Raw genomic sequence first — 22,430 nt, forward strand, 5'->3', positions numbered from 1 at the left:
GGTCTTCATTCGAGTACGGCCCAAAAGTTCTTTATCTCTTGGGAAGTATAAGAAGTTATCTCCCAGATATTGTGGACCAAAGAAAGTAGGTGATTTAGCTTACGAACTTCTTTTATCTCCTCATCTCAAAGTTCTTAATGCCTTCTATAGAAAAATGTGCCAAACCCAAATCATGGAAAGATGGTAAAACTTCAGTGGCAAGTTACCGTTGGCTTCTAAGTTACGCTAGCTCCTTCCTTTATATAAGTCGTAACTTTTACTTGTCGCTCACAGTAATCTTACTCCCATCGATCTCCTTTCTTTCTTAATCTCCTTCATGGCTTGGCAACAAGAATTAGTTTTATCCATGATGATTTCTCACCTTCAAGACGCAAGTGAGTCTGTGAAGAGGGATTTTATAGAACAGTATGAGCGCTCACTTTTCCCTCACTTGGGAACTTCTGTAGCTCAGACCAAATGGCGGACCTATCAAGACATCACTAGGGTAACACCCTGGGGTCAGCAACACTTTCGTAACAATGTCCGCTTGGCCATGGTTATTGAAGCTTTGGGTTTGGGTCCCCGATACTACTGCGTCATGAGATCAAGACATCTTGGGTTTTCTGAGCGAGTCTTCTTACTGGCGTGTTTTCTTCCTCATCAGAAGATATGCCTTTACCCCGTTTTTGGCTTGCCTCTCAGAGGTCCTTTTGTTAGATCGCCTCATACCACTGAGATAGGTGCGGCAATAACCAACAGAATTATTCCCATAGATGAGTTACCTTATATGTGCGCAGCTTGTGAGTGCTGCTTTTGTGACCATATGATGGACGGGCTTATGGAAGTGTAAAGAGTTCTTCTATCTTTACTGTATAAGTTCCGAGAATGAATAAAGTTTAAATCTTGTTCTTATCTTGAATCTTGCTCTCTTTGAGACTTTTCTTGGTGGTTAATCTTGATTAAAATTTTTCTCTAAATCTCATATTCGTGCATCTTGCGAAATTACCCCAGTTTGCGAGATGAGGACATCTCGCGTTTTTTAAGTGGGGGAGAATGTAAGATTCCTCCCCAGCCTCTCAAAATATCCAGCATATTCTCCTGTAATCAATCCCTCTTTAGAAATATAAAAGACCTTGTTTCTAACTGTTTTAACCTAGAGAGAGAATATATTCTAGAGAGAGAATATTCAGATTTTTAATATTTTTGGATAGAAAATTATCTCATCTTATTAAAATAAGTTCCCCTGAAACAGAAATTCAAAAAGAACTTTCCAATGTGCAATTGGAATTAATTGGAAATGGGTATAAAGGACCTTAGCCTAAGGGTCTAGATTTTCAGAAATTTTTGGATTATGGTCCAATTAAGGTTCCTATGGGCCAATAGCATCAATCCATGTGTAGGGAGGAGATAAATCCAATTTGTAAAAGAAGATACCCAAAAATGAGTAAATGCTCACATAAGATGAAGAGTTGAAAATGTACAAGGTTTATTAGTAAAAAACTATGAGCAATATTAAAAATATGAGATATTTTGGGTATCCAAAAATGAGTAAATGCTCACATAAGATGAAGAGTTGAAAATGTACAAGGTTTATTAGTAAAAAACTATGAGCAATATTAAAAATATGAGATATTTTGGGTATAATGATTCCATTTTGACACATATGTAAGGAAGGGGAATTCTTTAAAGGAGGTGCATATTTAACATGCTTGAATGAGTTTTAAACTCTAAAATAATGTGATATTTTTATCTCTCCTCTCTCTTGAACCAAACCAAATCAAAATGGAACCAAACCGAATCAAAAAGTAACCAAACTAGGTCCAAATCTAGTCCAAATTCAACCAAACTGAATTTGGAAAATCCTAGAATTCAGTTAGCTTTGGTTAGAGCTTCCCTCTCCTATAAATAGAACATGAGTCCTTTGAAAAAAGGAGAAGAATTTTACTATACTAGAGTTATGCTGAAATAATGCTAGTTTCTACTATTCTCTAAAATTCTCTCCAAATTGAAGAAATTGGAACTTCCCTCTTTCTTCAATCCCCATTGGTGGCTCCATCAACATACTTAACCAATTGATTGGTTGGGGGCCTCTACCGTGAACAAAGAATCAAGCAATTTGTAAAGTAAATGGTGAATTTTGATCTTTTCTATAATTTCTCAATGCTTCTCTCTTCTCAACCCCTCTCAAGCTTGAGAAGCTTAATTGGAATGGTTTTTGAATGCTATTGAAGTTAATTGATGAATGGTAGTGAAGAGTTACATAATTTGATGAATGCTATTGAAGTTAATTGATTAATGATAGTTAAGAGTTACATAAATTTCCATTTATGTTTAATTCAAATGGTTTTTATGTAATTTCTCTCTCTCACTCAAGAAATGGTCATACTCATGACCCATTCTCAATCCAAATGAAGCTTTTCATAAAGCTTTTTCTTAATCTAAGATTAATCTATGCTTGAGACCAAATTAATGGTTTTTTTTCTATGCTTTTAGTTTATGTATATTGATGATTCAATCCATTATGGATTAATGATCCAATTAGGGATCATTCTAATTAATTCCTTAATGATAAGCTTTATCCCTTAGAAAATTTGAGATTTATCAGTCATAGCAGCGGAGCTATGGCAAAATTTTTATAAAAATTACTCATAAAATAATTTCATTCAAAGCATAAAAAGAGGACTTCCTACCATATTCTAGGAATTCTCATCCTAGATTAATTGAAAGATATTCATTGTAATCCTAGAGAAATTGATTTTTATATTATGCATAATTGAAATTCATGCATAGAGGTATGCATAAGAGATGAATATTTTATTATAAAAGTGTTACTTTTAGCATAATTGAATTTCATGCATAGAGGTATGCATAAGAGATGAATATTTTATTATAAAAGTGTTACTTTTAGCATAATTGAAATTCATGCATAGAGGTATGCATAAGAGATGAATATTTTATTATAAAAGTGTTACTTTTAGCATAATTGAATTTCATGCATAGAGGTATGCATAAGAGATGAATATTTTATTATAAAAGTGTTACTTTTAGCATAATTGAATTTCATGCATAGAGGTATGCATAAGAGATGAATATTTTTATAAAAGTGTTACTTTTAGCATAATTGAATTTCATGCATAGAGGTATGCATAAGAGATGAATATTTTATTATAAAAGTGTTACTTTTAGCATAATTGAAATTCATGCATAGAGGTATGCATAAGAGATGAATATTTTATTATAAAAGTGTTACTTTTAGCATAATTGAAATTCATGCATAGAGGTATGCATAAGAGATGAATATTTTATTATAAAAGTGTTACTTTTAGCATAATTGAATTTCATGCATAGAGGTATGCATAAAAGATATGAGAAGTGATAAGATATGATAAGATGCATATGAGATGAGTTAGGATGTGATAAGATGAGTTAAGAAGTGATAGGATGTGTATGGGATGAGGTAAGAAGTGTATGTGATGGGATAAGATGTATATGGGTTGTGATAGGGTGAGAATATGGATGTGGATGTGGATGTGGATGGGTATGTATGGATGTATGCATGTAGATGTGGATGCATGAATGTGGATGTATGGATGTGAATGAGGATGTGGATGTGGATGCATGGATATAAATGTGGATGTGTATGTATGGATGTATGCATGTAGATGTGGATGCATGAATGTGGATGTATGGATGTGAATGAGGATATAGATGTGGATGTATGGATGTGAATGTGCATGTAGATATGGATGTATAGATGTGAATGGGAATGTGGATGTGGATGTATGTATGTATGTGGATGTGAATGTATGAATGAGGACGTGATAATGAATGTATGTATGTGGATGTGGATATGGATATGTATGTATGAATGTGGATATGGGATGTGGATGTATAAATGAGGATGTGAAAATGGAGATAAGTATGTAGTTGTGGATGTATGGATGTGAATGTGGATGTGGATGTGGATGTATGGATGTGGATATGGATGTGAATATATGATATGTGATGTGAAGGAATCTGAAGTGAAGAGATGGAAAATGAGGTGATTGGATGAGTACACATATAAATGGAATGTGGAATAAGTAATGTGGATTAATGAGGGATAATGTGGAAAAATGAGAGTTAATATAGAAACTGTATTTGTAAACTGTTTGTAAATGCTATTTGTAAAAGGCTGTTTTATGTCAAGAATGCTGGGGAAGCATTTTGACCGTCTTGTGATTAAGGTCGTTTTGATAAAGTTGCAACTGCTGACGGAGAGTCAATGGAGGACGTCTCGCGTAGCAAAGTCGGCCGAGGTCTTGACCAGCCTCGGTTCGATTAAAATGGTGAACTTCCGGTACGGTGGATGAGGGACCAAGGAAGCGGCCTATGAGTGAAGCGCTAGGTCACCTGCGAAGGATCCTAGAGGGTGCTGACCATACGGTGCTCGGGCTCTGGGTCGCCTAGGATACCCACGCGTGCGTCGAGGAAGATATTGGAACAAGGAGTAAGAGTTGTTTTTCTGAAACCGGGCATGGATCTGGTTGATTGACCTTGCTGGTCTTCAATGGATGAGTCCATGGCTCTTTTTATGGATCTGTTGGTTGATCTTGCTGATCTTCAACGAGAGTCCATCTTGATTTTTATAAGTGATTATATTGCCAAGTATTATGGGCTAGGAACTATTGAAAAGGCCCCTAAGTGGATAGGTGGTGAGTGTTCTAGTTGCCAATGATGCCATAGATACTCTGATGAAGGAATGATGGAAAATTTGAGAATCAACCAGATAATTTGGAAGACTGTGATCATCAGTGGTACTATGGTTTCATTAAAGGATTGTTTTAAAGTTAGCTGATGCTAAGAAAAAGGCAATTTCATATTGGGTGTGTAATTGGTGTGCCTAATTTTATGTTTGCATGAACTTCCGGCTAGGGAGCCTTGGAACTCTTTTCCTTAGTACCCGGGACAAAACCTAACCGAATTCCAAATTGGATCCCATCACTACATTGGTTGGGTGGTTGGCTAACCCATGGGATCGGATGGGGTTAGGCTGGACTGATGGATCCGTAAATCGAGACTCAACTTTTGTTATTACGATGGATAAAGCAAATCCCGGACAGTAATTGTTCTATGGATAGGAATCAACGGCTGTGCCTCTTGAATGGGAAAAAAAGCATTGATCCCAATGATCCAAGTGCAAGTTTCTTCCTTGATCTGATCAAGTATCTCGAAGATGCAATTGGATCAGCTTGATCAGAAATGATCTTGACTACGTTAGAGTAAAAAAGTTTTCCTGGTGGAATCACTCGTGCTTTCCAGTAAAGGAAGTTTTTTCGGGTTTGGTTTTGGAACAACCGACGGATTAGTCTCTTATCCGGATATCCGTGGGTGAGGCCCCGTATGTGGGACCCCTGTCCCGCGCGAGAAGTGCTACTTCCGCTGCCAGTATCCTCAATCCGTTGCTCGGTGGGAACAGGTATCTTATAATAAGGTCTTAATAACTATGTTTAGAAACATATGTAAAATATATCATTACAACAACAAGTCAACCAAAAAGTACATAACTTTTATAAGTATTTGATTAACTTTGATGAATTGTAATTTAAATCAAAGTAGAAGAAAAAAGATATTATAGTCTACTTTACTTCTCCTTGGGAGTAGAATGTAGTTAACTTGATTTAAGTAAAGATAAAAGATACTTCACTCTCAAGATAAACTATCAAGTTAAGCTTCATTTCATTGATCTACGTAGTCATATTTACATTTTTACAAACAACATGGTACTTAATGTGACAAAAGATAATTATTCTACATAAATAGAGGATAACTTTTTTACGCTCCCTTACAATAGAACTTTACAAATAACATGGTTTTAAACATGACAAAAGATTATGCTACATAGAGTGTAACTTTTCTACTCTGCCTAAGAAATGTAAAAATGTGTCTATCCTTTGCTAGGTTATAAGGAGATTACACACATATTCAAGTGCAAAGTCAGAAACAACATTGTTTGATAAAATGTTATGTTGTTTCAAGACAACAACAGAGAGTTGGCCCTAAAATGCAATGATGGGAGTGATGAAAACCATAAATTTTAGCTAAGATGAAAAAAAGATTGTCAACTTTCTTTTACAAGGATGAAGTTCAAATGAAGTAAAACATTACAGGTAAAGATCAAAATTTATTTATGCATGGGTGCATACACAAGTGACTTACAATTACAAGATAGTATTGAGGGCTTATCTATATCTATTCTTCATTTTTACGAATCCCATGCCTTACTGATGGGTAGGTTCAGGAGAGCATTGGCATAGGAGGGAGGAAGAATTACACGTGGTGGCAGGTTCATGAGAGCTTTGGCATAGGTTTCAGGAGAGGAAGAATTACACGTGGTGGCAGGTTCAAGAGAGCTTTGGCATGGGTTTGGGGAGAGAGGGAGGGAACTCTGAAGAAGAAGCGCGGGGAGTCAAGGGTCATTTACTAGTAGTATTCATGTAGAATCAATGGGTAGCATTCCAAGAACCCCCTTCATAGTTAGTCTGTGCAAGGTGGTTGGCTCCATGCAAAGCTTAGCTAATTTTGCAACTTCTACAATCTCTAAAAGGTGGTGCTCCTCCAGGTCCAACCCCAAATTCCTATCAACCAACTCGAATAAGTGCCCCTTAATACTAAATGATGGGTTCCTAGTGATAGCATAAAAACATTTATGGATCCAAGCTCGGGCTTCTGCATCCCTACAATTACCACTTATATCTAGGCCTGATATTAGGTCGAGGAGAAGCTTGCCAAAGCAATAAATGTCGTAAGCAGGCAGCTCTCCACCCTCTAGCTTCTTTGCGTCGCTCAGACTCCCTAGCTTGGCTTCAAAGTCCTCGTCGAGAAGAATGCTTGAGCCCTGGATGTTCCTGCATAAAATACATTGTCAACCTCGCTTCTGTTGAAACCCAATAGCAGATTAACTCACTAATTAAGTTTGGAATTATCATTCCTGCATAAAATACAACCTAACTTCTGTTGACACCCAATAGCAGATTAACTAGCTAATTAAGTTCGGAATTAACTACGAATCAATCCAATACCTTTACCTATGAGACAAAGGGGGCCTGCTTGCATTGTGCAAGTAAACAAGCGCCTCAGCTACACCTCTTGCGATTCTCATTCTCATGGGCCACGTTAATCTGCTTGATAAGCTTGCGTGTTTACCATAACTATCATCATTAGCAACATCACAATTACCATCTCCTTCTTGTGACTGCAGTATACTAATAGTGTAATTAGGTTTAGACTGGGCGGCTAAGATGGTTGCAAGGTCTCCATATGGCATGTATTTATAAACTAGAAATTTCTCCTCGTTTTCTAAGCAGTGGCCCAACATAGGCACAAGAAAGCTTTGGTCTAGGACCTTACCATAGATCTCCATCTCTGCAAGGTAGAAATCCTTCTCACAATTAGACACAATCAAGTTGCTATTGGGGTTGGTTAAGATCCCCTTAATCACCACAACCTCCCCTCCTTCCAACACACCTCTATAAACATCCCCAGAGTGGCCTTCTTTGATCCTATTGGAGCTTGAGAATTTGTCTGTTGCTGCCTCTATCTGTGCAAAGGAGAATTCCCTCACTATGCTAGGCATTATGAGAGCACTTCTCTCTGCTGTGAAACTCCTTGATAGCTTCTTTACAAAATTACTGCTTGAATGGAGAGCCATGAAGGTGGGATTAATGTTGATGTTGTCTTCATCCAAGCTTCTTGACTGATCTCCACCATCTGGAGCTTGTTGGAAACATGTAAGAAAGAATATGAAGAGAAGGCAACCAAAGAGCCCAAATAAGCCAATGCCAAGAAGCTCAAAATCCATCACTAGTGAGAATCAATTACCACCCTTTTGGCAGAGATTTCAGGGAGCTAGCAAGCTCAAAGACTTCCCTCTTAGGTTTTATTGAAGAGGAAGAGAGGATCTGGAGAGGAAGATAAAAAAAAAAGTGGAATTTGGGCTGATTCACCTCACCTTACAAGTTCATGAACCCATTGATTGAAGTTCCCAAAAAAGCCTTCAAATGCATAGAATTGATCTGAATGGTGGAGACAGAAAGCTGAAATCACAAGAAGAGCTCAAACATTGGCAGAGGGTGGAAGCAGAAGCACAAGAGGCAGACGATACAGATCATTGGAGGTGATGTGTGATGGTACACTTGTGTACATATATATACACATAGGAAATGGAGACATGAAGTGATGGAACTTTTACAAGGACTTCAAGTAATTAATGAACTTGTGCTGAATGTACTAATAATGTATGTTTTTTTTTCTGGTCTAAAGAACTGCAAAGCATTTACTACTTCACAAACTGCTCTCTAGTCTCTAGGATGATAGTAAGGATGATGGTGGGATTCATTACAAGTGCTATAAAGGCTAAAGGCTTTGCATAGGGATCCATGTTGGGTACTGTTCTGCTATTCACAGGTGAGCTTTGTTTCCAATCCAATTTAATCCAAGCAGGCTAGTCGGTAGTCTAAAGACTGTAATTGTAATGTGTGTGTGTGTGTGTGTGTGTGTGAGAGAGAGACAGAGAGAGAGAGAGAGAGCCTAGTAAACTTTGAGTTGAAATAAGGATGGCTCTAAACTTTTTTGAGCAAGTTTTTGTACAACCAGGCCAGCGGTTTTCCTTTGTCACAACCGAAAAAAACGAGTACGTTATCGCCAAAGCTGAAAAAAAAGGCGTGGAGGGTACTACCCTGCATTGGTATTATTGATACTATTGTTTTTGTTTTTTTGGCACACTCTTTTAACAACCACATAATCTTGGTTTATCCATAATCACATTTGTACATTATAATAAATTAGATCTTCTCTATCTCCGTATTCAATAAAGAAGAGTTTCACGAAGCTGCCACATGGTAAGAATTTAGAGGCTCGGGAAGCGATTCGGAGGTTAGAGGAGCGGTGGGCTTTCATTACTGTAGGAATATGAAAATAATCAAGCTGGGAATTATATATGTGAGAAGCGTGGGTCAGCCCACTAGCTATAATTAATTACACTATCAAGATAGAACCCTCCAATAGAAGTTTCTCTCTTACCTCAACACACACACACACACCCTCCCCGCCCACCGCCTTCCTTCCCCCCCCTCTCTCTCTCTCTCTCTCTCTCTCTCTCTCTCACACACACACACACACACACACACACATACACACACTCATATTCTAAAGAGGTGGAGATTTTTAAGCTTGATAGTGAAATGCCTTGCATATAGCCACTATTGTTCTTTCAAAATTAGCCAATCTATAAGTGTACCTCATTCTATGCATGCTATTAAACTCTGTAATGTACACTAAAGTAACTATATGTGTATTGCTTTGAATTACCTTAATCTCCACTTTAGCTAAAATTTAATATTCAATTCAAAATCGTTAAGAAAAAGATACAAGAGAGTTAAAATACAAAAAGATTTTAAATTGTCAAGAATAAGTTCCTTAGTTTCCTTAAAATTTGAGGTTTTCATTGCACACATTTAGCTTAAAGTTTCAAAACTTGTGATGGCCATTATGTACCTCTAATTGTGAAGGTGGGTACTTTTATATGCAATTGGCGAAAAGCTCCAAGCTCTTTCACTTGGTCATGAACATTTTGGTTTAACAAACCATTGAGTGGGGATAAAATTACTTGCCAAGTAGTTAGTTAAATCTTCAATAACATTTTGGCAAAAAGAAAAATTATTTGATGTTTTTTTAAATGGAAAATTTTCGTATGTAATCTATGATGCCATTTGGATTTGTACCACACATGGTCTTGCATGTCCACTTTTCCACATCCAGGCATTTCAAGTAACTCTTCATTCATTCGTCATTTGTATGACTATTTTACGTGTGTTTTTCTTCATGTGAGAATATGCTTGTCTCAATAACATAATCTATTGGAAGAATATACATGTGCCAAAACCCTTAAACAATTCATCAATGATATTACTAATTATGTAGAGATTCAACAATAGAAACATGGAAGAGCACGTTCCACATCTCTTGATGATTAGACTTGTCAGTTGTGCTTTCATAATTATAAATTACTCGAGGTTTGCATGCAAAACATATATAGAGAACATGTCCAAATGTTCTCTATAGAAAACTTATATAGGGAACATGTCCAAATGTTCATCTAGAGATGACTTAAGTGGCCATAAAGAACGTCTCACTTCCACTTTTGATGGTCTTATACTTTTCTATCGTATGTCAGCACATAAAGAGTTTTTTATTAGAAGCCATTTGGTGATCCTACCCATAATGCAAGGTTTATTCACTCACCAGATAAAGAATTTCTTGATGGTCTATGAAGAAAACAAATGTGGTCGCCCAAAGGTGATGATGAAACTTTTTAACCCTATAGACCATGGCCAACCCTTCTCTTTCCATGGTGGTATAATTTTGTTTTGCTTCACTTAATTGGTGAGTGGAAAAGCTAACAATGAAGTCACACTTTGAATGATGGACAAGATATGAGATCATATCTATTCTCAACATGCATACATAGATTCTATGTGTGTATATATAACATCTATGCATTCGCAACATGCAACTTCAATGCAATACTATACATTAGCTACTCAAACAAATGAAAAGGTGGTATGCCTTGAACCTTACGTTGCACTTGTTTATCTAAGCAAAATATATTTCATATTGAATACACAAAATGAATATTTAAAGACTAATTGACCATATTTCATATTGAATACACAAAATGAATATTTAAAGACTAATTGACCATATTAAAAAGTTAAATGATAACAATATTTCGATAAGAAATATTATTTTTAAGAAAGACTGCCTCAAATAAACTAGTTGTAATTTTTATCGTCCAACAGCATAATCATTTGGAGAGGGGTCAAGGTCTCAAATGGTTGCTTTCGTGTGATACACCCCACACGGCTTGATAACACCCACACGGCAATCCATAAACATGTGTGGTAACATCACAAGCTTTCACAAATAAACACATATGCATCACACAATTCCAAAGAAATAAGAAAGATTAAAAATAATATACACCATATTCATATTCAAAGCAGTGTAAGCCATTGCAATTTTGACGAGACATCACAACTCTCTAGTTGAAACTATGAGCAAGTTAAGTCCCTTCAGCCACATCATATCCTAGTGCGGTCTTGTCTAGATTCTTCCCTTCTTGGGATCATTTTCGAGTCTTGATTCCATAATTTAATCCAATCAACTTTACTTAAGGCCTTTCAAGTAATGAAAAACAAGAGTCATTCTTCTAGGGTCAAAGGTATAGTTCCCTTAATCCAATCATCTTTACTTAAGGTCTTTTCTACCAAAAAACGAGAGCTGTCCTAGGATCAAAGGTCTAGCTCCCTTATTCTTCCTTATATTATGTCAACAATCTCTATGGGTATTTGGTCATTCTTAAGGATCTCCCTTCAAAGGTTCCTTAAAAATATTGGCTTTAATTTCTTGGTCTCTTTTCTTTCGGTATCATCGTTAGAATTTTTAAGGACTTGACCTTTATGAAGTATGCATCTCTAGTCTTTTTTTTTCATGTTCTCTTATCTTTGACCTTATTTATCATAGAGAGTCATTTGATTTAGTCTCTTTAGTGTACTCAAGAATCGCTTCTTAAAAGTATAACCTTGCAGTTAATTAAAGTACTCACAATTCCTTTGATTTAAAGAGTAATTAGGATTTTCTCTACCCAAAAAGAATGTTCCTTGAGAGAGATTGATCCTATCCAACCATATTAATATATTTTGATTTTTTAAAGGATTTTGACCTATTCTTGAACTTAATCCTACTTGCATAGAGGGTCTCTTTCCTTTTCTCTCTCTAGAATTATCCTTCTAGAGTTTTCTCTCTCTAGGATTCTTTAGTTGAACTTGCAGTTAATCAAAGTACTCACAATTCCTTTGATTTAAAGAGTAATTAGGATTTTCTCTACCCAAAAAGAATGTTCCTTGAGAGGGATTGATCCTATCCAACCATATTAATATATTTTGATTTTTTAAAGGATTTTGACCTAGTCTTGAACTTAAACCTACTTGCATAGAGGGTCTCTTTACTTTTCTCTCTCTAAAATTATCCTTCTAGAGTTTTCTCTCTCTAGGATTATTTAGTTGAACTTGCACCAAATTTAATAAAAAAACTCTAAAATATTAATCCTAAAAACTCTAATTAATCTAAGACATTTTTCCCCATCTTAATACTATATCCCTCTCTCTTTAACCTAATCTTATTTTCTCTCTCTAGGCCTAGGTCTAACCTTAAATTCATAAATTTATTCTAATTCTTTTAATTAATTCCTATTACTCATATTTTTTGTAGGGGGGCAGTTTCACACATGTAAATGTTATCATTATCTCACACACGTCACTAATCTAACTACATGTAAATGTTATCATTATCGCACACATGTCATTGATATCATTACCCAACCACGTCATTGTTGTTTGAGCATGGAGCATATGACACAACTAGTTTCCCCTCCCTACCACACAACTAGCTCCTCTCTCTTTTGATTCTAATGGACCCCTCTCTTCCCCCCCACTTGTGCCCCCCCTTCCCCTCATTTCTATGGGAAAGTCAAGTAGTGAAAGTCTACCAAACACTCATCTTCCCTTCCCCCTCCCCTTTTCCTCTTTTCAATGGGGCAAGATGACGACACCAACATGAAAGTGCACTTTGAAGGCGAGATAAGAAACTCCCCATGCATCATCACAAGAGACTGCACTAGATGATAGCCAAATAGCCAATTCTTCATCTAAAGTCTCTACATTGGATGACAACTAGCAACCAAATAGTCAAGTCTTTGTCTAAAGTGTCTTCAAAATGTAAGCTACATGCCTCATCAAAATGGATGACACATGCCTCCTCAAAATGGACGTTACCTACTAAATGTTGATTTGTTGCTCTAAATGTCATGCACATGCAAGTGTAGTTATTGTTAATGAAAGTGCACTATGGTGTTGTAAGGAATATTGCAATGGAAGAGTATCCAAAGCTATCAAAGTTTTGTCACACAGTAGAGGAGCTCCATTTAGAGTATGGGCTGACCATGGAGGGGAAGCTTCCTAAAGATTTATCTAAAGTAGATCTTCCCAACAACGAAGAAAAATGGTTGACAATGTTCAAAACAAGTGTTATGGCTCACCCAAACCCCCCTTGAAACACATCCAACAAGAAGATTACCTTGTGAATCGCAACTATCGTGAGGATCTTTCCATTGGACGAGCTCGTAACACTTGAGGTCTCCAAGCTCCACAACTCCTTGAGAAGAAATTCCACCACTCCTCCCGTTAAGCGTTGTCACACCGCCGCATTGCACTACATGTTCTCGTCCCTCCTCTCACCTCACTTCATTCACACACACTCACTAGAATGGATTAGAGAGAGATTAGCAAGAGGATTAGCAAGAGCAAGACTTTATTGCACAATGGGAGAGTTCTTTGTATTATGAGAGATATTCACTTATATACATGGCCATAAGTGTTCACACACTTAAATTGTGGTTGACCGAGCACGTTAGGCTCATAAGAGGCCTAATACTATTACAATGACTACTCTCATAGCATATCCATGAAGTAGATCACTTGGGACTTCATCCTAACTTGCTACCACATGCTCTTGAAGTGGAAATCGCCATAAGTATTTCATAGGGCCATTACGGGTGCCCGTCCAAGCTGCTGTAGATTTGGACACCATTGCTTCATATCTTGAATATAAGGCCTTTTGGTTTATCTACCTTGACTCCTTGATGTAAGATAATGGAGGTAGCTCTTGTTAACCCTAGGAATGGGTTAACATTTTTCCCTTCTGGATGTCGATCGTGTCCTCGTGTGATCACGTTGAAGACCTTTGTGTGGGGAGAATTGATAAGTTTTCTTGATGGCTTTTGATGATAAGAGACATTCAATGCTCCTACATTATTATATTTTTGTGAGCATTTTATATGTGGGTTATATTTTTACTCATTTTATTTTTGGCAATCATAAGCAGAGTTACACGTGATTTGTGTTAGTTGGGAAACTAAGAGATGTTAATAATGTGGGAGAAAAAAAAGGAAGGATCCAGAGGAACGTAGACAAAATCATCAGAACGAGATTATGATTTTCAATTCCTCATATGATTCGTTGAAATGACATTCATCACTTCAAGAATTTGGCCTTCAATGATGACCCTTTTTATGGTAGTATTGTTGTCAAATGTTATTGAGTAGGACTTGTTCGTGCATGCTTTTTTTTCCATGTGCTTTTTATGCTTTTATTTATATTTAAGTACTCTCTTAAGTAGATATACATGACTGAGTCAAATAGACTCTTATTGAACTGTTGCTTATTGAAGTAGCCACCTGTTGGTGAGGCATGAAAGAATTGCATCGACTTCAGTTTGAAGGAAACTTCCACGTGATGAGTTGTATCATTGACTAGGCTTTTGCCCACCATGGCCCCCCCATCCAGAGATATATTTGGAAAGTTATCGATAATGAGGCTTTGGTGCAAATGTCCTCCACTGTATGAGTATGGATATGCTGCTACATTAACTTAGCCAAAAAAACAATAAGCTATAAGCTTAACAAAAGTTTATTGGTTATTGAAGATCGTTAGGAGTTTCTTGTGGTATTCTACCATTTTTAGGTAGGCCATACTGTGACTCCTTTGTGTTTGTGTGTTTTTTTTTTGTTACCACCTTGTGAGAAATAGGTTCTTGTGGCTACTCTCCTTTTTGAGAGAATAGGTTCTTATGCCTACCGTGTAGCTTCTGCACTCATGCTTCTCATCCAAAGGGGTGAAAAGAGCATTGCACTCATCAGTATCCGTTTACAGACGTGGGGATTGATTCAAGTGTTGTCAAGGTAGTAGGTATAGCTTCTGGGTGGTTTCCATTTGTGGTGATCGAACATGCAAGCTCTTGTGTATGTGTTGTATGCATGAGAGGGGTTTAGTGGCTTGCTTGGTGTTGCTTATAAGATCTCCATTCTTATCGAACAAGGAAATTTTTTGGGATTGACGTCGGTGGTGAGGCTTTCTTCACTTTGTTTGATGTTGGCAACCATATGATGGGATTACCATCATAATACCCTTATTGTTGAAACACGTGCACAAGCACGCATTTTTTTATGAACAGAGTTAATGGTTGATGCCTTTAAGGCTTTGTTCTTTGAGCAGGCTTGGGCTACTTCCTAATGCACTTGGGAATCCAAGCGTTAGTATTACCTTGGTATTACCCTTGTGCTTGCACTTCCTGATCCGCTTGGTAATCCAAGTGTTGGTATTACCTTGGTAGTACCCTTGTTCTTGCAGTAATCTTTTTGGTACCCACACTTGTTGAGTGGCTGGAGTTCTTTGAGGAACTCGCATATCAAAGAACTCTAACCCCTCAACAAGTGTGGGATTTGTTAGGTCAACCAACACTCAATGCTCATTCTGGGGGCTGGAGTTTTTGGGTACCCACACTTGTTGAGTGGATAAAAGAACTCGAGCCCCTTAAGATGAGCATTGAGTGTTAGTTACCTAACAAATCTCATAACTCAAGGGTCATGAGATTGTGTTCTCGTTGTGGATAAAGCTATGCTTGGAGTGTGGTGATTTTATTGTGAAGTTAAATTCCAACCATAACTCTTAGGATATTCTAAGTAAGATACGGTGGAAGTTCCAACTCCTCCAAGGTCTCTTCCTCCCTATAATAGCAATTTCACAATGCCTGCAGGAGTGTTCAAGGTGACTTTGCATGGATTCATCAATTGAATACAACGAGTCACATACCCAAGTTCCACCAAGAATGACATCATACCCAAGGGGATCTAAGGTAACATGGAATCAAAATTCCACATTTCCACCGATTGTTTGAGTAGCATAGCTAAAGCAACTTGGAACTTCAATGTTTTGTCCATTAGCACCTCTTGCAAGACCATTGGCTTTAGGGATTCTTTTAGGTTGTCCTAATAACACCCAAGTGTTTATTTTAATGATGTTATGACTAGCTCGAGGGCTAATCAATGCACATAGTGCTTAACATCATAGCCCATAGGAAAATCTAACCATATCATGATAGAATCTTCAAGAGGAACCATGGATGTTTTAGTTTTCGTTTGAGCTTCAGTTCCCATTTTGGTTTCATATTCCCATTCACTTTCATCCTCTTCTTGGCTCTCAGCTTTTTGCAAGTGTGCCCAATGTATTCAATGGCACACTCGATCCTTTGATAGTTTTAATAACTGAGGTGTGTGGAAACCCACGAATCCTTATAGTCCTATACTATGTAGTTGTGGATCTTGGTACAACTCATTGGTTAGCCTTTAAAGGTGCAAGGGCTGAAGCTATGCTAGCTTCACTACCCATGAGAGAAGAGAATTCCACTAAATGAGGATCTGAGAGAGTGCTTAAATTTCATAAAGAATTCATCAAATTCCTCACCTGCTTTTTCAACTGTATCATTCGTGTAGTCTGCCTCTAACTTACTCATCTTGGCTTGATGAGTTTATTTATGTAGAGAGTATGTCTTCGTCTTGAAAGGGGAAGCGATACTCCTCCGGTTTTTATATTTTGGTTGCTTTTTTAGGTTTGACATTATGAGGTTCAATCACAACCGATGATCTTGTATGACACTTAAAAATGCTAAGCATGCTCTCTTGAGCTTGCTTTTTACGTTTCTCATATGTCATGTGATCAGGATTTTCAATTTGGGATGGTTGGGTAGGTTCTAGTTTCTTGATTGGACTGTGAAGCGCACTGAGTGACGAGTTAGAACTTGTTTTGTCCTCACTAAGTGACGTACTAGAACTTTCCTTGGATCGTCAGGTTTTCATTATGTTTGCCATGGGATGAGAACAAACTTTCTTTTTTTGCTTTTTTGTTCTCTGTCTTACTTGTGGATTTTGTGGCTTGCATGGTAGCCTTTCTCACATGTAGGAACAACCATACAAAGAACTCAAGAAAAGCATAAGAAAGCTATAGTATTCCAAACTATGAAGTCTGCCACTTTATGCGGTCCACGACAGTACAAGCACTATATTGTTTGCTTAACTGCTTCCTAAGTAGTTTTCCTAAGTAGTTTCTACCCTTTGAGCTGTGTTAGTTTGGGGTACGGGAGATTGAGGTTTTGAGGTAATTGTAGGTGAATTAGGACATTGGGGTGTGTCATGACCATAGGCTTTGCAATGTATGTAGTATAGAAAGATAGGCCTATTGTATGCACATTGGGGATTGGGATGGACGTAGTGATGGAGAAATGAACACAAGGAATTTCATCCATCACTTTGAGAGGCATTAAGGATGTTTTGTTGTGAGGGAGCCCATCCTCTATCTGACATCTGGGCTTGTCTTTAAAGCAAAGCTATGTAGAATTCAAGGAATGACAATTTGAAGATCAATTTTTCTCTAGCCTTTTCTTCACTTGGTTTAGATGAGCAACACCTCGTATCGTGATCATCCTCCATCATGTTGACATCTAAATGAAAAGATGCAGGGGAGAAGAGAGCTTGAGTTCTTGCAAGCACACACACACTCACAAAACCCTAAAAGAGAATACACAAGGTGAGAGGCTAAAAATCTTCCTCTTCTTTACACAACACTCAACACACCATATACAAAGATAGGAGTACACCATATGAAAAGGTACTCAACCAAATACATACTAGGGTTCTCTATAGTGTGAACCCAACTAAATGAGCTGGCGCTATAACTATGCCAGTCTCTAGAATGGTTGTCACACAGCCTATCATCCCACTGGCCGCATATCACCCATGATCTCACCAACCATGCCAGTGGTGTAAGTATGGGGCCTATCCCCCAGGCGGGTCATCAGTGTCCACCGCCTCACTAGATGAGCTCGATATCTCAACACTCCCCCTCGAGCTCAACTCCATCTCATGTATACCAAGCGAAGCCCTGAATCTGCGGAGCTTCTCTGTACCCAATGCTTTGGTGAAGATGTCAGCGACCTGATCCTGTGTGCTAACATAAACAAGGTCAACGTCTTCTGCCAAAACCTTCTCTTTGACAAAATGGTAGTGGACCTCTATATGCTTCGTGTGAGCATGAAAAACTGGCTTCCTTGCCAACTGTATACTGCTAATGTTGTCATAGAAAATGACAACTTGTCTATCCACAGATAGACCCAAATCTGCAAGTAGCTTTCTCAATCAAGCTACCTCACATGCTGCCACCCCCATAGCAGCACCTCTGTACTCGACCTCTGTACTGGATAGAGCAATCGTAGGCTGCTTCTTGTTGCTCAAGATAGAAGCACTCCCCAAAGAAAACATGAAGCCACTAGTAGATCTTCTATCTGAGATACTACCAGCCCAATCAGCATCTGTGTACCCATGTACACATATCTCTGTCCCAACTTCATAAAATAGTCCACAATGCAAAGTAGACCTCACATACCTCAGTATGTTGCCATGAAATGGTTGCATTGTACATGCACTAGCTACATGTTATGTGCACAACACTGGCATGGCCCTATACTCGTGGGTTTGAGTCATCGGATTGGGAATCCAACCCCTCGAGTGTGTCGGGTGTTAGCCCATGTGCGTGCACTCCGTGTGAACCACCCTTAACCACCATAACCTTTTACCTACCCTTCACTGCTGCTACCCTTCACCTACCCTTACGGCCACCCTTCACCTACCTTAGGTTGGCACCTACGTTATGTTTTTGTTGTTGTATGGTGAGCATTCATGACCAGGAATGGAGAGCTACAATGGAAACATAACTCTTTCTCTCTCTCTCTCTCTCTTCCCTCTTTTTCTCTTTGTGTTTCTTATGCAAGCATTTCTCTGTTAGGGCTAAGCCCCTGACAATGACTATTGGAGGAGGAGTTCGTGTAGTACATTTCCCACCAAATGTCCACAGGAGGGGTGGAACTAACTTACACTGAGTGGATGGAGAGGGAAAAAGCTACCAAGAAGTGGAGAGAACAAGGTATTTGGAGGAGAGGGAAAAACAGCAGGTGGAGAGAACAAGGTATTTGGAGGAGAGGTTGAAGGACTTCATTACTATACAGTGACTAAATCTAATATTTTATGAAATAATGATGGGGTATATATAGCCTACAATTGGATATTTACTGGTTCTTTTTTATATGTATATATCTACATGGCATATACAAACCCAGAAAGTTATATCAAACTTTAATATAATACAAGTCAACCCTCTTTTTAAAAGTATGTAGTGCCTTTTCATTAACTCTTGGTGCTATGTTGTTTTTTTGTACTTGGTTCTTTTTGCTAAGAAAATATATATAGTTTTAAGAAATTTGTAATTCTCAAGGTGTACAGTGATTTTGAAGTTTCTACTAGTAATTTTATAGTTCTTTTAAAGTTATTTATACTACTGAGTCAAAGCTCTTTACAATGCTTCTCCAGTGCCTTGTAAGGGTGCATTGAACTGGCTTATAGTGTGTTATAGTATTTTACAATAGTTTACAATACTTTACAGTTCTTTACAATACTTTGCTAAACTTTACAAAACTTTATAATGCTTTACAGTTCTTTATAGTACTTTATAATACTTTATAGTACTTACATTGCTTTATAAAACTTTACAATACTTTATAGTTTTTTACAGTATTGTAAAAAACTTCACAATTTTTTATAGTACTTTATAGAACTTTATAGAACTTTATAGTATTTTATAATACTTTGAAGTGGCTTACAGTACTTCATAGTGGCTTACAGTACTTTACTACACAGCATTATAAGGCACATTGAAGTGTAGTATGCAACAATACCATAAGCGATTACAAAAGGTGAGGGAGGAGAAGGTACACTTTGTAAACTAGATCACCTAACACACAAGTAAGCACATTAACTATATTTGTATTTAGGAACAAATGTTACAAGTTCAACATGTCATCACATGGCATGCTATTGTTGTAGATATTCTCATGAACTTCACTAGATAACTTTGATAGATTTCTGTTTCTTGGTATTGGTTCCATGCGAAACTCAAGGACTCTAACTAGGTGTGAGTATATGAGAGCAGGTGTGAGATCCCTATCCCCTCTACGCATCATCTCTGGAGTGCTGGCAGTGGAAGTAGCAACCTTGCATGCAGGGCAGAGCTTCCCACTTGAGGCCTTGCCAAGGAATGTCCGAACAAGAGACTAATTTGGTGGTTCTTCCAAAACCGAACCCGGAAAAAAACTTCCCTCGCCCAGAAAGCGTAGGCGATTCTTCCAAAAAAAATCTTCTAACGTAGTCAAGAGTCTTAACTATCCTTTATATTCAGACTGAACCCGCGGGTTGTTGGGTCCAATCCTTTATTATCTTTGACCTTGTTCTCTTGCTCTAGTACAACTGTCTCTATCTCACTCAACTTCAAATCTGATACATTCTTTAAGGTTGCCACAATGTTCTCGTACTCTTCCTTGTCCACACTATTTAGAAGCACTGCTAGTGCCTTGTCATCTTCTACTTTCTTCCCAATGGCTGCAAGTTGTTGTTTGATGCTTTTGTATTTGTTCAAGTTTGTGGTTAGAGGTTCACTTTTCTTCATGTCAAGTTTGTAGAATTACATTAGTAGATTTATCTTTGAATTCTTTACTTGAGTGCCAAATAATTTATTAAGTTCATCCCATCCATCTTTAGCTTGTTGTATCCCTACAATGTGGTTAATGATTTCATCATTTAAGCTAAGTGCAATGAGTCCTAATGCTTTCTCATTTCTTCTCTTCCACTCATTCTCCCCATTCTCCACTGGACATCTCTTCCCTCAACTAGCCCCCATAGATTCTTCCTCATGAGCAAATACATGGTTTTTATTTGCCATGTATAGAATTGCTCCTCGTTGAACTTAGCTACTTTTATTGTGTAGTGCTCATGATGATGTGAAGGGGGTCTTACCTCTTGATCCAATTTAAGATTCAAGGGCAGTGTCTATCCTTTTACAACAACTCCAATTTGGTATTAAATGATGATTACATCAAGTTTACAAGCATGAAAACACCAAAAATTGCATAAAGCCAAGGATAATTGGCTTGTACGGGATGGTTGGGATATCAAACCAACTTCAAATTGCAATCGAAAGTGATAGAGATCTATATCAAATACCCAATGGTAAGTTTGAACCATCAATTGCGTAAAAAAATAGTGATTAGTGCTAAGTAATCACTAATTAGTGAGATTAATCTCTTATTTTGTGTGCAAAAAATAGAGTGTATGAGGAGGCCAGATCTGGTGCCTTAGAGTTCAAATGAGCTCAAATCCTTTCAAGGGCATCAATAGCAGTTAGTCTAGTAGGAGATCAAGCCCAAAAACATAATATTTTACCAACTATTGAATGCTTAATCTCTATTTTACCAAAGTCACTTGTTTGCAAATTTGATCCAAAGCTTGATGCCACTTCTCCTTGATGAATTTCAAGATTCTAAGGCCACCAGCATGTTTAGAACACCCAAAAACCTCTTGGGCTAGCTCCAATGCTTCCAATTCCAAGCCATGATGAAGGATTTGTAGTTTTTCTCAGAAAAAGAGGTGCCAGCAAATTCACGATTTCTGGCAGCATCCGATGGCAATTTGAAGGGTTGGTATGGTAGGCCGATGCATGGGGGTTGTGCCTAGATGTGGCTAAGAGATTTTAAGCTCATTTAATGGCTGGAGGGAGATCAAGTCCCTCCACCAGATCTAGGGGTGCAGAGGATTAGTTGAAAAAGGACTAAAACAAGGATTAACTCCTAATCTACATCAAATTCTCATTAGGCCAATGCCTCAATTTATAGCTTTTACATCCACAAGGTTCCAAGCATCTAATCCCACTGATTTCTCCTTGATTTGTGCCACCTACCCTACATATGGGGCACCTTTTCCTAGAATCTTTCCACACCCCTATATTCACTCATGCTACCCTTGATTCCTTCATTCAGTAGATTCTTCTCACCTTTTCATTGCTACCCACTCAATTACATACTCCCTTTTACAGTCTCTAGCCAAGGGCTTATTCCCACACACACCCATTCACTTGCATATTTCAACACCATACATGACTCCCCCTGCCTCTAAACTGGCCTCTTCCACGTGTGTTCTTGGCGAATCCTGGGACTGCTGTTGTTGGCTGACCATAATTCTGATTACCTCTTCGGCCACCACCTTGGCCACGTCCACGACCTCTACAATGTCCTCTATCTGCACTTCTGTGTAGAAGGCCTACTGCTCTAAACTGTTTTTGTTTTGTGAAGACTGTTAATCTTCACCCAAATTCTTCTCTTCAATGATCAGCATTGACACCAAATCTGTGAAGTTGGAAATGTTCTCCCGAGTCTGAATAAACATCTTGAATGTCTTGTGTTGTGGCTCGAGACCACATAGACACACTTCGACCTTATCATCATCATTAAAAAAAACACCAATAGATGCATGGGATTCCACAATGCCCTTGATCTACAAGGCATGATCATTCACAAACATATTTTTCTTTTCCACAGTATGAAGCTCATTCTTCAATTGAATCTTTTGTGCCTTGGTGTTA

General features: G+C 37.9%; 1 protein-coding gene across 1 annotated transcript; it reads right to left on the reverse strand.

The window, feature by feature from the left end:
• Window positions 1-6,122: 6,122 nt before the first annotated feature.
• LOC147613293 (putative LRR receptor-like serine/threonine-protein kinase At2g16250) lies at window positions 6,123-7,958 on the reverse strand. Its single transcript, XM_086782080.1, has 2 exons — window positions 7,047-7,958; window positions 6,123-6,866 (listed from the first exon to the last, which is right to left on the reverse strand). Exons 1-2 carry the CDS (start codon window positions 7,817-7,819, stop codon window positions 6,452-6,454), a joined length of 1,188 nt encoding a protein of 395 aa, XP_086638206.1. The 5' UTR covers window positions 7,820-7,958; the 3' UTR covers window positions 6,123-6,451.
• Window positions 7,959-22,430: the final 14,472 nt, after the last annotated feature.

The sequence above is a fragment of the Cibotium barometz genome, chromosome 44 (genome assembly GCF_041138505.1).
Source record: "Cibotium barometz isolate CiBa-2024 chromosome 44, ASM4113850v1, whole genome shotgun sequence".
In the NCBI taxonomy this organism is placed as follows: Eukaryota; Viridiplantae; Streptophyta; class Polypodiopsida; order Cyatheales; family Cibotiaceae; genus Cibotium; species Cibotium barometz.